Here is a 12,500-nt window from a genome sequence, read left to right as displayed (position 1 = left end):
TTTTTTTACAAATGTTTACACTAACTTTTTTATTGTAATTTTTTTAATCTTCCTGAGTAACAAATATACATTATAAAATCATAAATAATCCAAATAATTTATTTAAAAAAAACAATTTAAAACATTTTATTTACAAATATTTACATTTCTGATTTTTATTTACAAATTCTTTAACTTTTTTATTGCAATTTTTTAATCTTCCTGAGTGACAAATGTATATTTTAAAAGTATAAATAATCCAAATAAATAAAAATATATATTTACAATTTTTTTTACTAATGTTTACACTCTTTAATTAAATTTTTTTTCATTTATATTTACAAATATTTACCTTCCTGATTTCTTTTATTTGTAATTTTCTCTTGTCCTTTATAGTCATTTTAAAGGTCTTCCTAAATGACAAATATATATTTTAAAAGTATAAAAAATACAAATAATTTACACAGCGCTAGATTAAAAATATTTAGAATTTTTTTAAATAAAAAAATTAAATAAGCATATTTATTTCTGGACCGATGCAGAATAGCACACTGTGCACAAACTATCAGAGGGTCAAGAAGTAGTATGCAGCACACAGTGTGCACTGAGCTAGTGTTCCCTAGTTTCCTAGTGTGTGTGTGTGTGTGTGTGTGTGTGTGCGCTCACCTGTGCTGTCGTCGTACACCACCGTGACGGTCCTCCACCTGAAGAAGTGCACGAGGTCCAGTATGGCCCGGCTGAGCGAGGAGAAGTCGGGATACAGACTGACATAATAAGAGTCCCTGTTATCCGACACCTGGTGCTTCCAGCGGGTCTGAATGTGAGGGACACCGAGGGCGTTCGAGATCGACTGCACCGCATTGGCTGACGAGCTGTGGGAGGGGCCAAAGATCGAAGCCACGCCCAGGGAGAGCTGCTCGCAGGCTGCCGATTGGACAGCAGAAAACAACACAGGACCAATCAAACGCTGACCCACAGAAAATATTTACATTTGAAACATTATTATATTCTTGATTTCTTATTTATAAACATTTACATTGTTATTTACAAATATTCACGTGATTTGGACTCGTTATGTTTTGCATCCGTCACTCATCTGTTGTAATGGACACTAATTACATTAAGCTGTGCACTCATCATTAACACCTGTATGTGTTCAGTGTCCGGTTTCGTCTGTGTTAAGTGTGTGTTGCTATCCGTTTGCCTTTCTGTTGGATCTTTAGAGAATAAACCTTCTGAATCGAGTCATATACGTCTTCCTCATCTGTCTGCCAGCAACCACCCGTGACAATTTGATTATTATTTACATGTTGGGTTTTATTTACAAATATATATTAAAAAAAAATTTTTATTTACAAATATATACTTTTTTATTTACAAATATGTGCATTATTGGTTTTAGTTTCAATTAAATTACATTTCTGTTTACAAATATTAATGTTCTTGTTTACAAATATTTAAAATTGTTCACAATTATTGTTTTTTTAACAAATATTTACATTTTATTTACAAATATATACATTCTTGAATATGTACATTATTGGGTTTAGTTACAATTAAATTACATTTTTATTTACAAATATTAATGTTCTTGATTATTGTTTACAAATATTTAAAATTAATCACAATTATTGTTTTTTTTAACAAATATTTACATTTTATTTACAAATATATACATTCTTGAATATGTACATTATTGGGTTTAGTTACAATTAAATTAAAATTTTATTTACAAATATTAAATGTTCTTGATTATTGTTTACAAATATTTAAAATATTTGATTATTTTTCACAATTATTGTTTTTTTTAACAAATATTTAAATTTTATTTACAAATAAATACATTCTTGATTATTATTTACAAATATTTACATTTTATTTACAAATATATACATTCTTGATTATTGTTTACAAATATTTAAAATTGTTCACAATTATTGTTTTTTTAACAAATATTTACAAATATATACATTCTTGAATATGTACATTATTGGGTTTAGTTACAATTAAATTAAATTTTTATTTACAAATAATAAATGTTCTTGATTATTGTTTACAAATATTTAAAATATTTGATTATTTTTCACAATTATTGTTTTTTTAACAAATATTTAAATTTGATTTACAAATATATACATTTTTGATTATTATTTACAAATATTTACATTTTATTTACAAATATATACAGTCTTGATTGATTATTATTCACAAATGTTTACATTTTTATTTACAAATAATTTACATTATTTTTAACTTAAAATATTTACATTCTTGATTATTATTTACAAATATTTACATTTTATTTACAAATATATACAGTCTTGATTGATTATTATTCACAAATGTTTACATTTTTATTTACAAATAATTTACATTATTTTTAACTTAAAATATTTACATTCTTGATTATTATTTACAAATATTTAAATTATTATTTACAAACGTTAAATTTTTATTTACAAATGTGTATATTCTTGTGTAGTGGTTACAGTAAATACATAATTTGTGAGGTCTTGCAGCTTTATTTTGCAAGAGTGCATTTATTTTAGAGTTTACTGCCATCGGATGTGTTTTTTAATCCAAATTATTTTCTGTGTATTTATAGACGGATGCAGTTCATATGGTGAAATTGTATAGAAACCAGAACTTTCTTTAATATTGGCTCTTTTTGTGATCATATAATTCTCTGAAGTGATTTTTTTGTGTTCCCTTTAGAGCATGACTGTATAAATCAGCATAAATCTACTTATAGTATTTCGGTTTGGAACGACATAATGACAGAATTTATTGCACCATGCTGTCTGAGCGCTAACACAGAGATTAGATTTTATGATAAAAACACACATTTTATGATTTTCCCGCAGCAGTCGAGGTCACTAATGCACATATTCAAATGAGCTGCTTCTATTTGTCCATCTCAGGCTCAGTTTTAAACTGGATGTTCTTTGACAGCAAAAGCAGCTCACGAGCTATTTCTCTAAATGAGCCCAATTTCACTTTCCATTCCAGCGTAACCGTCGCGTCTGAAAGCAGCCAGAGAAAAAAAGGTCATTCAAATTACAAATGAGGCCAGAGCTGAAGCTTTGGGTGCGCAGGGGAACAGGGCAGCGTTTGGGAGGATAAAAGAGCCCGTTTTCAGGAGCGCTTGAGAGGAAAACTCTCTCACCTTTCCTGGACGCCTCGAAACTGTCGAAGACGTTGATTCTCTGGATGTCGTACGTGAGCGTCGTGTTGGGCAGAAGCGTCCGGTTCCTGTTGATGGTGTTCAGTGCGAATTTAAAGGCCAGTTCTTCTGGTCCAGATGGGCCGCTCTCTATCGACTCGAAGATCCCTCCTGCACACAGCGGTGGGGAAAGTCATGCATTACAATATTGCGTTACTCCCAAAAAAAGAAGTTACTTTTATTAAATGTAATGCGTTACGTTACTTTTGCGTAACTTTTTCTCACCTGGGCTGGGCTTGCTTGTTTAAAAAGTTATATTTTTGGTAAATTTTAAGGCCCTTTCACACCGAAAGTGAAGTGAATAATCCTCATGATGAAGGAAAAGCAGATTTAACCCTTTCAGCTGCTGATATTCTGGATTACAGAACAACAGGAGACCGGAGGAGAAGTTCAACTCTCTTATTACTAGATCTCATCTAAAGTCATTTTTTGCTTATTAGTCTGGCTGAATTAGATCATTGATGGTCAGCAGCAAAGACATCGGTTAATGAAGTGAGATTAAATACATAAAGTATATTTGTGTCATTTAATATAGTTAATTATAAATATGGATGTGCATTTTACTGTTTTTATTCATTTTGAGGAATACTGAATGTTTTCGTGCAAGTGAGACGAGTAAATGCATGATCACATTTAGTCTAGAACTGAAATAAGCATCATGTTTACACACACACACACACACACACACACACACACACACACACACACACACACACACACACACACACACACCTCACTTTATTTCTCATGAGGACAGGAGAGCTGTCAGTCAATGAATGTGAAAAAGTAACTTAGCTATTTTGTTGTACATTGAAAAAGTAATGCGTTATTTTACTAGTTACTTGAAAAAGTAATCTGATTACGTAACTCAAGTTACTTGTAATAAGTTACAAACAACACTGCCTGGAGACACACACACAGGCTTCATCTTCTCACTTACACACACCAACGTCAGAGAGAGAAAACAGCATCTGGACACCAAAACACTGAAACTCCCAAAGCGCCGGAGCTTCATCAGTCAAACATCTGCAATCTTGTGTTCTACTAGATCTTTTGTTTTCATGTTAATCCCTGTGGGGAAAATCAAGCGTTTAATGTTGTTTATTGTTCATAATGTGGTGTTTTTAATACGCTTTAAGACAAACCATGTGTAAGTTCATAAGTCGACAGCATTGCTGAGTATTTTCTGTTTAAAACTGCAGTGAACCAAAGACAGTCTCAAAAACACGGTTTGAAATCGCTGGTGTTTCTGACGTCACAAACGAGCTTGTAACCAATCAGATCAACGTGTGATCGTCAACCAGTGGATATCTGAGCTGAGTGAGTGAGTGGAGGCGGGGCTCATTTGCATATTCATAGAACCACGCATACTAAATGAGGCAAGGGTGTCGAATTACATTCAAGATATTTTAAGACATGAGGAATTATTTTTCAATGAAAAAAACGTTTAAATACGTCATTTTGGTGATCGAAGATGAGTTTTAAGGGATACAATGATTGACTACAGGGGGACTTTACATTTTTTTGTAATTTCATTATGTGTCATTTTATTATTATTATTATTATTTCAATATTGCTATTAAGGTTTAATTTATTTTTATTTTATTTTTAGTATTAGTTAATGATAAAAACCCTACTTGAATGAAAATAACTGACTTAAACTGAAAGTACAATTAAAATAAAATATAGAATTTTTATTTTATTTCAGGCAAATTTCTGGTTTAATTAAGTTAATCTTGATGAACTAAAATAACTAAAACTAAAGCAAAATGAATATAAACTTATGCAATTCATACAGTGCAATCACAGAATTCTGGAGATCAAACTAAATTTAATTAAAGCTTGTTTTATTTTTACATTCACTTTTATAAAGTTTTGAAATGTGTTTGAAAATCATGTGAGATAGATAAATAAATATGTTTTTGGTCATTAAAATAAGTTAATAAGTTAAAATAAGTTAACAATGTATTACATATTTACTTATACAGTGAACTGAATGACATTTCAACAGATGATACCAAAATTTCTACATGTAATTTGACGTACAATTATGACTGTTTTCTGTAGAGCTGCTTTATAGTGACACATTTTGCCGTTATTGAACTGAACTGAATCAACATGGATCCGAATAATGACTCTTCGGTCTTCTGTAGAGCTGCTTAATTCCTGAATCTAAATTTGTCTTATATTTGATGATGAAGTTTGCATAATTGATTCTGTTTATTACCATGAAGCTGCTTTGAAACAATCTGTGATGTATAAAGCGCTGGATAAATAAAGCTGACTTGACGTGATTTTGGATAAAAGCCCTGCTAAATGCATGTAAAATAAATAAAACGAATGCATCTGACCACATCTGCATGCGATCGGCCACGAGTTTGTCCATTACTGTGAAGATGAATTATGCAATGAGTTATGGAATAATTGCCAATATCTTTATCGCTCTCACTGCCTCCGTCTGCAGGAACACACACATATTCATAATCACAGCCCTGGCGATAGATAAGTGCAGCACAAAGCTTGTTTCTGCTCTCTGAGTGGATCATTATATTCTCCTGCTGAATCTGAGGTGTTAATGTGTGAATGTGTGAATCTGCTAATGATTACAGTCACTAAAACACTCTCTCAGACAGAGATGATTGAAACTAGAGATGCACCCGTACTAAAAACTACTGAAAATCTCTCCCAACTAATGCTGTAAATACGCAGGGATGATCACAGGTACATTATATTATCAGAGGTTAAAATCAACAACAGAGCCCAAACATGTATATTAAGCTGCTATTTATTTTCAAGTATAATAATTAGTGCTGTGCAACGATTAATCAAACCAAAATAAAAGTTTGTGTTTACATAATATATGTGAGTGTGTGCTGTGTATAATTGTTTTGTATATATAAATACACACACATGCATGTATCTATTTAAGATTTTTTTTTATTTATACATAAAATATTAATATTATTTACATATAATATAAATTGTATGTAAATATATATACAGTATATACATGCAAATATTTCTTAAATATGCTGTCAATGATTGTAAATGAGGACATAACACTCTAAAATCACAACAAAAGCAAGTTTGAGCTGCTAAATCAACAGATTAGTTACAGAAAAACTAGACTTTCAGGAATTTTACAGCTGAATTTCTCTCTCTTTCTCTCTTTCTCTCTCTCTCTCTCTCTCGTTTTCTATCTCTCTCTCTCGTCTCTGTGTAATTATGATAAAGCTGTTATCCTGCTTCAGTCTTTGCGGAGCTAAAAACAGCCCTGAGTTGAGTCGATGTTATCCGCCTTGCGAAGGTAAAATGTCAAGCCTTCGCTCGCTTTCACGCAGCTCTCAGATCAGTGTTCAGAGGATATTAGATATTACGGTCATATTTCATCTGCACTTACTCCTCAGAATCAAACCCAGAACATCTGAGGCTCCGTCTCGTCTCGAGACGCTCTAGTGTGATCTGAGCCTCAACTAACTCAATTATTTAACTTCAGAAACAAAACCAAAGAAATCTGACCTGTTTCATTGAAGCATGACTGACAGATATACTGCGCTTTATGTGCATTTCAAATACATAAATCCTATATTTATTAGGGGTGTAACAATATCACGATACTGATACTAAATATACTAAAAAAATATTAATATAGTGAGGATTTTAGAGAGCGCACACACACACACACACACACACACACACATCTGTCTGACAAACACACTGAGACAGACGGCTTCTGCTTACACACGCACACACACACACACACACACACACACGCGCGCGCGCACACACATACACACTCACACATATACACACACACACACACACACACCTCACACATCTGTCTGACAAACACACCGAGACAGACGGCTTCTGCTTACACACGCACACACACACACACATACACACACATACACACACACACACACACACGCGCACACACACACACACTCACACATACACACACACACACCTCACACATCTGTCTGACAAACACACAGAGACAGACGGATTCTGCTTACACACACACACACACACACACACACACACACACACGGACCTCCTCTGGGCTGATGAATGAATTTCCTGATCAAAGTCTATTAAAAATATAACTATTGATGAAATGTTTGTTTAGATCAATGGCTAGAATTAAGAGTGTCGATTACGGCGGAGTGAACCGACACTGCGGTAGAGTTAAAGGAGTAATTCTGCTCTTTTCCGTTTAACGAATGTTAATACAAAATAATGTTGAAATAAAAACTAAAATAAAAAAATAGAAAAAAATTACAATTAAATAAAATTTAATAAAAAATTAATTCTATTAATATAAAAATAAAATAAGAAAATTATATTAAATAAAAAAAGGGGAAAAAACATAAATAAAATAAATTAAATAAGAATATAAAATATAAAAATGAATAGATCTTTAACATAAATATTGCCTCTGTGACTGATAGCAAAACCAGGATTACCATCATTTCTGTTAATTCAAATAAAGCTGAAATAAAATAAAAATGTAAACAGCTAAAAAACTTAAACTGAATGAAAATTAGAAATGTTGCGTTGGCAACAACTCGAAACAAGTTTAAGTTGAAGCACTAAAATTATGAACTCAAAAATAAAAATGTATTAAACCTAAATAGCAATATTTTAAGAAAACAAAAAACTAATGAAATGACAAAAGCACTTAACTCAATAAAAATGAAAGTCAAATTAACATGAAACAAAACCAAAATGTTAATAAAACTATAGTAAAAACTTAAATAACACTGGGTAAAACTAAGCAAAAAAAAAAGAGAAAATATTCTCATACTTTATTTTATTTATTTATTTGTAAGTGCTTCAAATGCAAACATAAGAATAAAAACAGTTTGGTTACCAACATTCTTCAAAATATCTTGCGAACGAACTTCATGCAGGTTTAGAACGACTTGCGGGCGAGTAAATGATGAATTATGGGGTTAATCTGCGTTCCCTTCCCACAATGCCCTGCAGGAACAGCAGAACAACAGGAATGAACGTGGAAACCCTGATGAAATGCAGCATTCGGCTTCAGTCGTGACCTTTTGAGCGTCTCGACACGCGCAAACACTGATGCAATCATCTAACACAAACTCTCTCTCTCTCTGTCGCTTGACCTTTGACCTCCGTGGCTCCCAGGGTTCGATCCATCTCTCTGTACTCCAGCTGCTGATCTCACGGGTGTATTACAGGAATATTTCAGAGGCGAAGCAAACGTTCGGGTTTGAGAGTAAAGTGAACAGAAGCTCATGTTAAACACTGATGGGAATCAACAGAAATAAATCACGTTTCTGATTGTTTGACATGCGACGTGTTTGAGAGCCGACAGGTCAGAAATCATTCTGAACGACAGTCAAACTTTACATTCATATTTAAAACTATATATAAATTATAATTTGCATATATGAATTAGGTGTCAGAGTTATGTTTAGTTTCATTGTGTTTTGGTTACGTGTGTGTGTGTGAGTGTGTGTGTGTGTGTGAGAGTGTGAGTGTGTGAGTGTGTGTGTGTGTGTGTGTGTCTGTGAGTGTGAGAGAGAGTGTATATGTGTGTGTGTGTGTGTGTGTGTGTGCGTGCGTGTGTGTGTGTGTCTGTGTGTGTGTGCGTATGTGTCTGTCTGTGTGTGTGTGTGTGTGTGTGTGTGTGTGCGTGTGTCTGAGTGTGTGCTCGGTGTGTGTGTGTGTGTGTGTGTGTGTGTGTGCGTGTGTCTGAGTGTGTGTGTGTGTGTGTGTGTGTGTGTGTGTGCTCGGTGTGTGTGTGTGTGTCTGAGTGTGTGTGTTTGTTTGTGTGTGTATGTGTGTGTGTGAGTGTGTGTGTGTGTGTGTGTGTGTGTCTGAGTGTGTGTCTGAGTGTGTGTGTGTGTGTGTGTCTGAGTGTGTGCTCGGTGTGTGTGTGTGTGTGTGTGTGCGTGTGTCTGAGTGTGTGTGTGTGTGTGTGTGTGTGTGTGCTCGGTGTGTGTGTGTGTGTCTGAGTGTGTGTGTTTGTTTGTGTGTGTATGTGTGTGTGTGAGTGTGTGTGTGTGTGCGTGTGTCTGAGTGTGTGTCTGAGTGTGTGTGTGTGTGTGTGTCTGAGTGTGTGCTCGGTGTGTGTGTGTGTGTGTGTGTGTGTGCGTGTGTCTGAGTGTGTGCTCGGTGTGTGTGTGTGTGTGTGTGTGTGTGTCTGAGTGTGTATGTTTGTTTGTGTGTGTGTGTGTGTGTGAGTGTGTGTGTGCGTGTCTGTGTGTGTGTCTGAGTGTGTGTCTGTGTGTGTGTGTGTGTGTGTGTGTGTCTGGAAACACCGGATCAATCCTCCTCCCTCCACTCTCGCTCAGTTTCTCTCTCTCTGACTCATGTGTGCCACGAATGCTAATAGCCGATGGATTTGTTCTCTGCTCTTGAAAGCTGTGGTTATATTTTTAAACCGTGAAAGGTGCAATTTGCTCCTGGAGAAACAGTTGAGCCGTTTCTGATGTCTTACAGAGGTTTGAGTCGCTGTGCTCCTGTTAAAACGAGGCTGTCGTGAAACGGATGGACACAAGTAGAGGGCCTTCCTCATCACATCTGAACATCTTGTGTTTGTTACGCCATTATTCGCTGTAAAGATAGAAACGTGATGAACACATAAAACTGACTTGATTTGACATGTGAAACGCCAACATGCGGTGACACTCGTCTTTTACAGCGTGAGCCTGATACATCATTTATTACTTGGAATCGTGTATTATATAATAATACAAATTATAAAAAATTAAAGATAAAAAAAATAAGTCCATTAGATTTAATTTAATGCTGTAAAAATAGTTACATTATATAACTATTATATTATATTATATAATAGACATTATATAAAATCCATATAATAACATTTAATTATCATACATTTATAATATAAATAATATAGAAAAATAATAAAGAAGGAAAATATAGAACATATAGAAAATAGTACAAATTTATTTTGTAATAGGGAAACCTGGTCTACTTTATAACCGTGTTTTTTTAGTTTGTTTATTGCTAATCTCGTCAGATTGCGACTCCCCTGCTGGAAAAGAAAACACTATATCACGAATTTCTTTTTTGATTGCGGTGCTTATTTTCCCCTAATTTGGATGAAATAATGCGATTAAAAACATAAACGGCACAAATACTTACAGATGTAAACAGACCTCACATTTCATTCAGAAAATGTACAAATACAAAAACACCTTACCAACACCCTTGCAACAGACTATCGTCATGGCAACACCTTAGAAACCACAGAGCAATGCCCTTGCAACACACTTTAGTCATGGCAACACCTTAGAAACCATAGAGCAATGCCCTTGCTACACCCTGTTGTCGTGGCAACACCTTAGAAACCACAGAGCAGTGCCCTTGCAACACCCTGTCATCATGCCAATGAACTTGCACAGGTAAACAGACCTCACATTTCATTCAGAAAATGTACAAATACAAAAACACCTTACCAACACATAGCAACACCCTTGCAACAGACTATCGTCATGGCAACACCTTAGAAACCACAGAGCAATGCCCTTGCAACACACTTTAGTCATGGCAACACCTTAGAAACCACAGAGCAGTGCCCTTGCAACACCCTGTTGTCATGGCAACACCTTAGAAACCACAGAGCAGTGCCCTTGCAACACCATGTCATCATGCCAATGAACTTGCACAGGTAAACAGAACTCACATTTCCTTCAAAAAAATGTACAAACACAAAGAACACCTCAGCAAACGCATAGCAAACGCATAGCAACACCATATCGTCATGGCAACACCTTAGCAACCACAGAGCAATGACCTTGCAACACCTTGCCATCATGGTGATAAACTTCCACAGGTAAGCAGGACTCACATTTCCTTCAGAAAATCTACAAATACAAAAAACACCTTAGCAACCACATAGCAATGCCCTTGCAACACCTTGTCGTCATAGAAACACCTTAGCAACCGCAGAGCAATGCCTTTGCTTTGCTCTTCGAAACCATAGCCAATATGAAACCTTCGTACTGCTCTCTTGACATCATTTCTCCTAAGTTTCTTAAATTAATGGTTGATTCAGTTGGGCCAGGTTTAGTGTCCTTCGTTAATAATCTTAATTTGTTAAGTTTTAAATGACATCTATCTTTCCACGGACACTGGTGACTCTGTGGCTCTTGTTCTTCTGGATCTATCAGCAGCTTTTGATACTGTCGACCACTCTATCCTAATATCCAGACTAGAGTATGATGTGGGGCTAAAAAGGTATCGTCCTCCAGTGGTTCCAGTCTTATCTCTCGGGTCCAACTTTCAGAGTAAAGTTAGGAAATTGCTCCTCTTCTGTTGCGCATCTAACCTGTGGTCTTCCGCAAGGATCTATCTCAGCGCCTTCTCGATATTCTCTCTACATGTTACCACTGGGGACCATTCTAAGAAGACATGGGGTATCTTTCCACTGTTATGCAGACGACACTCAAATGTATGTTCCAATCAAGAGAAATTATCCCTCCGCCCTTTCATCATTACTAGGTTGTCTAGACGAGGTAAAATTTTGGCTGAACCAAAATTTTTTATTTTTAAAGGTTCTCTAAGCGATGTCGGGTGACGTCACTTCTTGTTGACGTTTAAAGTATTGTCAAACAAAACGGAGGCTAGCTAGACCCTCCCTCCTCCTCATCCGCGCACTAACCCCCCAAACCCCGCCCCCAAGTCCTTCTTGTCGGTGATTGGCTGGAACTGTTTGTCATGTTTCGGGGAGCGGGTTAGCCCAGTTTGTTTTTGTTGCTGTTTGTGGAGCCTGGGGTGTCTACAGAGATCGCGTTTCTTTACAGTGTGTTCAGGGGACAGGCATCCAGCGGTTAGTGAGGAGATGTTTGCTGTATGTGACAAAAAATGTTTTGGCCTAAAAAACGCATGACATCGCTTAGAGCACCTTTAAATGAAAACAAAACAGAGATCATTGTGTTTGGGTCCACTGTTAATCCCCAGGCTGCCACCTTCGACCTAGGCAGACTATCGGCTTTTAGATCTTCAAGTGGCCGTTCTACTGGATGAGTCTTTAAATTTTGATAAACAAATCTCCTCTGTAATAATAAGCTCTAGCTTTTATCAACCTCGTCTATTGTCAAAAGTCAAACCTTTTCTCAATCCTAAAACTCTTGAGATGGCTGTCCATGCTTTTATCACCACACGCGTAGATTACAGCAATTCACTTTATTGCGGTATCTCGAAAACTCAAACTGCTCGTCTTCAATTGGTGCAAAATGCCGCCGCAAGATTCCTCTTAAATAGTCGGAAAAGTGACCATATCACCCCAATTCTG

At 35.5% G+C, this 12,500-nt stretch overlaps 2 protein-coding genes across 2 annotated transcripts in view; both read right to left on the bottom strand.

The window, feature by feature from the left end:
* The window catches only part of naga (N-acetylgalactosaminidase, alpha), a 138,265-nt gene that overhangs the window by 59,044 nt on the left and 66,721 nt on the right, over positions 1-12,500 (bottom strand). The window lies entirely within an intron of this gene.
* LOC130077472 (glutamate receptor ionotropic, kainate 2) overlaps positions 1-12,500 on the bottom strand; it is a 60,559-nt gene that overhangs the window by 40,902 nt on the left and 7,157 nt on the right. The window contains exons 2-3 of the mRNA XM_056242714.1: positions 3,146-3,313; positions 646-903 (exon numbers count right to left, since the gene is read on the bottom strand). Of these exons, the coding sequence (XP_056098689.1) occupies positions 646-903; positions 3,146-3,313 (426 nt within the window). The remainder of the gene's footprint in view (positions 1-645; positions 904-3,145; positions 3,314-12,500) is intronic.

This window comes from Rhinichthys klamathensis, unplaced genomic scaffold, assembly GCF_029890125.1.
Source record: "Rhinichthys klamathensis goyatoka isolate OS25496 unplaced genomic scaffold, OSU_Roscu_1.1 h1tg000747l_1, whole genome shotgun sequence".
NCBI lineage: Eukaryota > Metazoa > Chordata > Actinopteri > Cypriniformes > Leuciscidae > Rhinichthys > Rhinichthys klamathensis.
The sequence above is the reverse complement of the archived record's forward strand: the minus strand, read 5'-3'. Positions and strand labels throughout refer to the sequence as shown.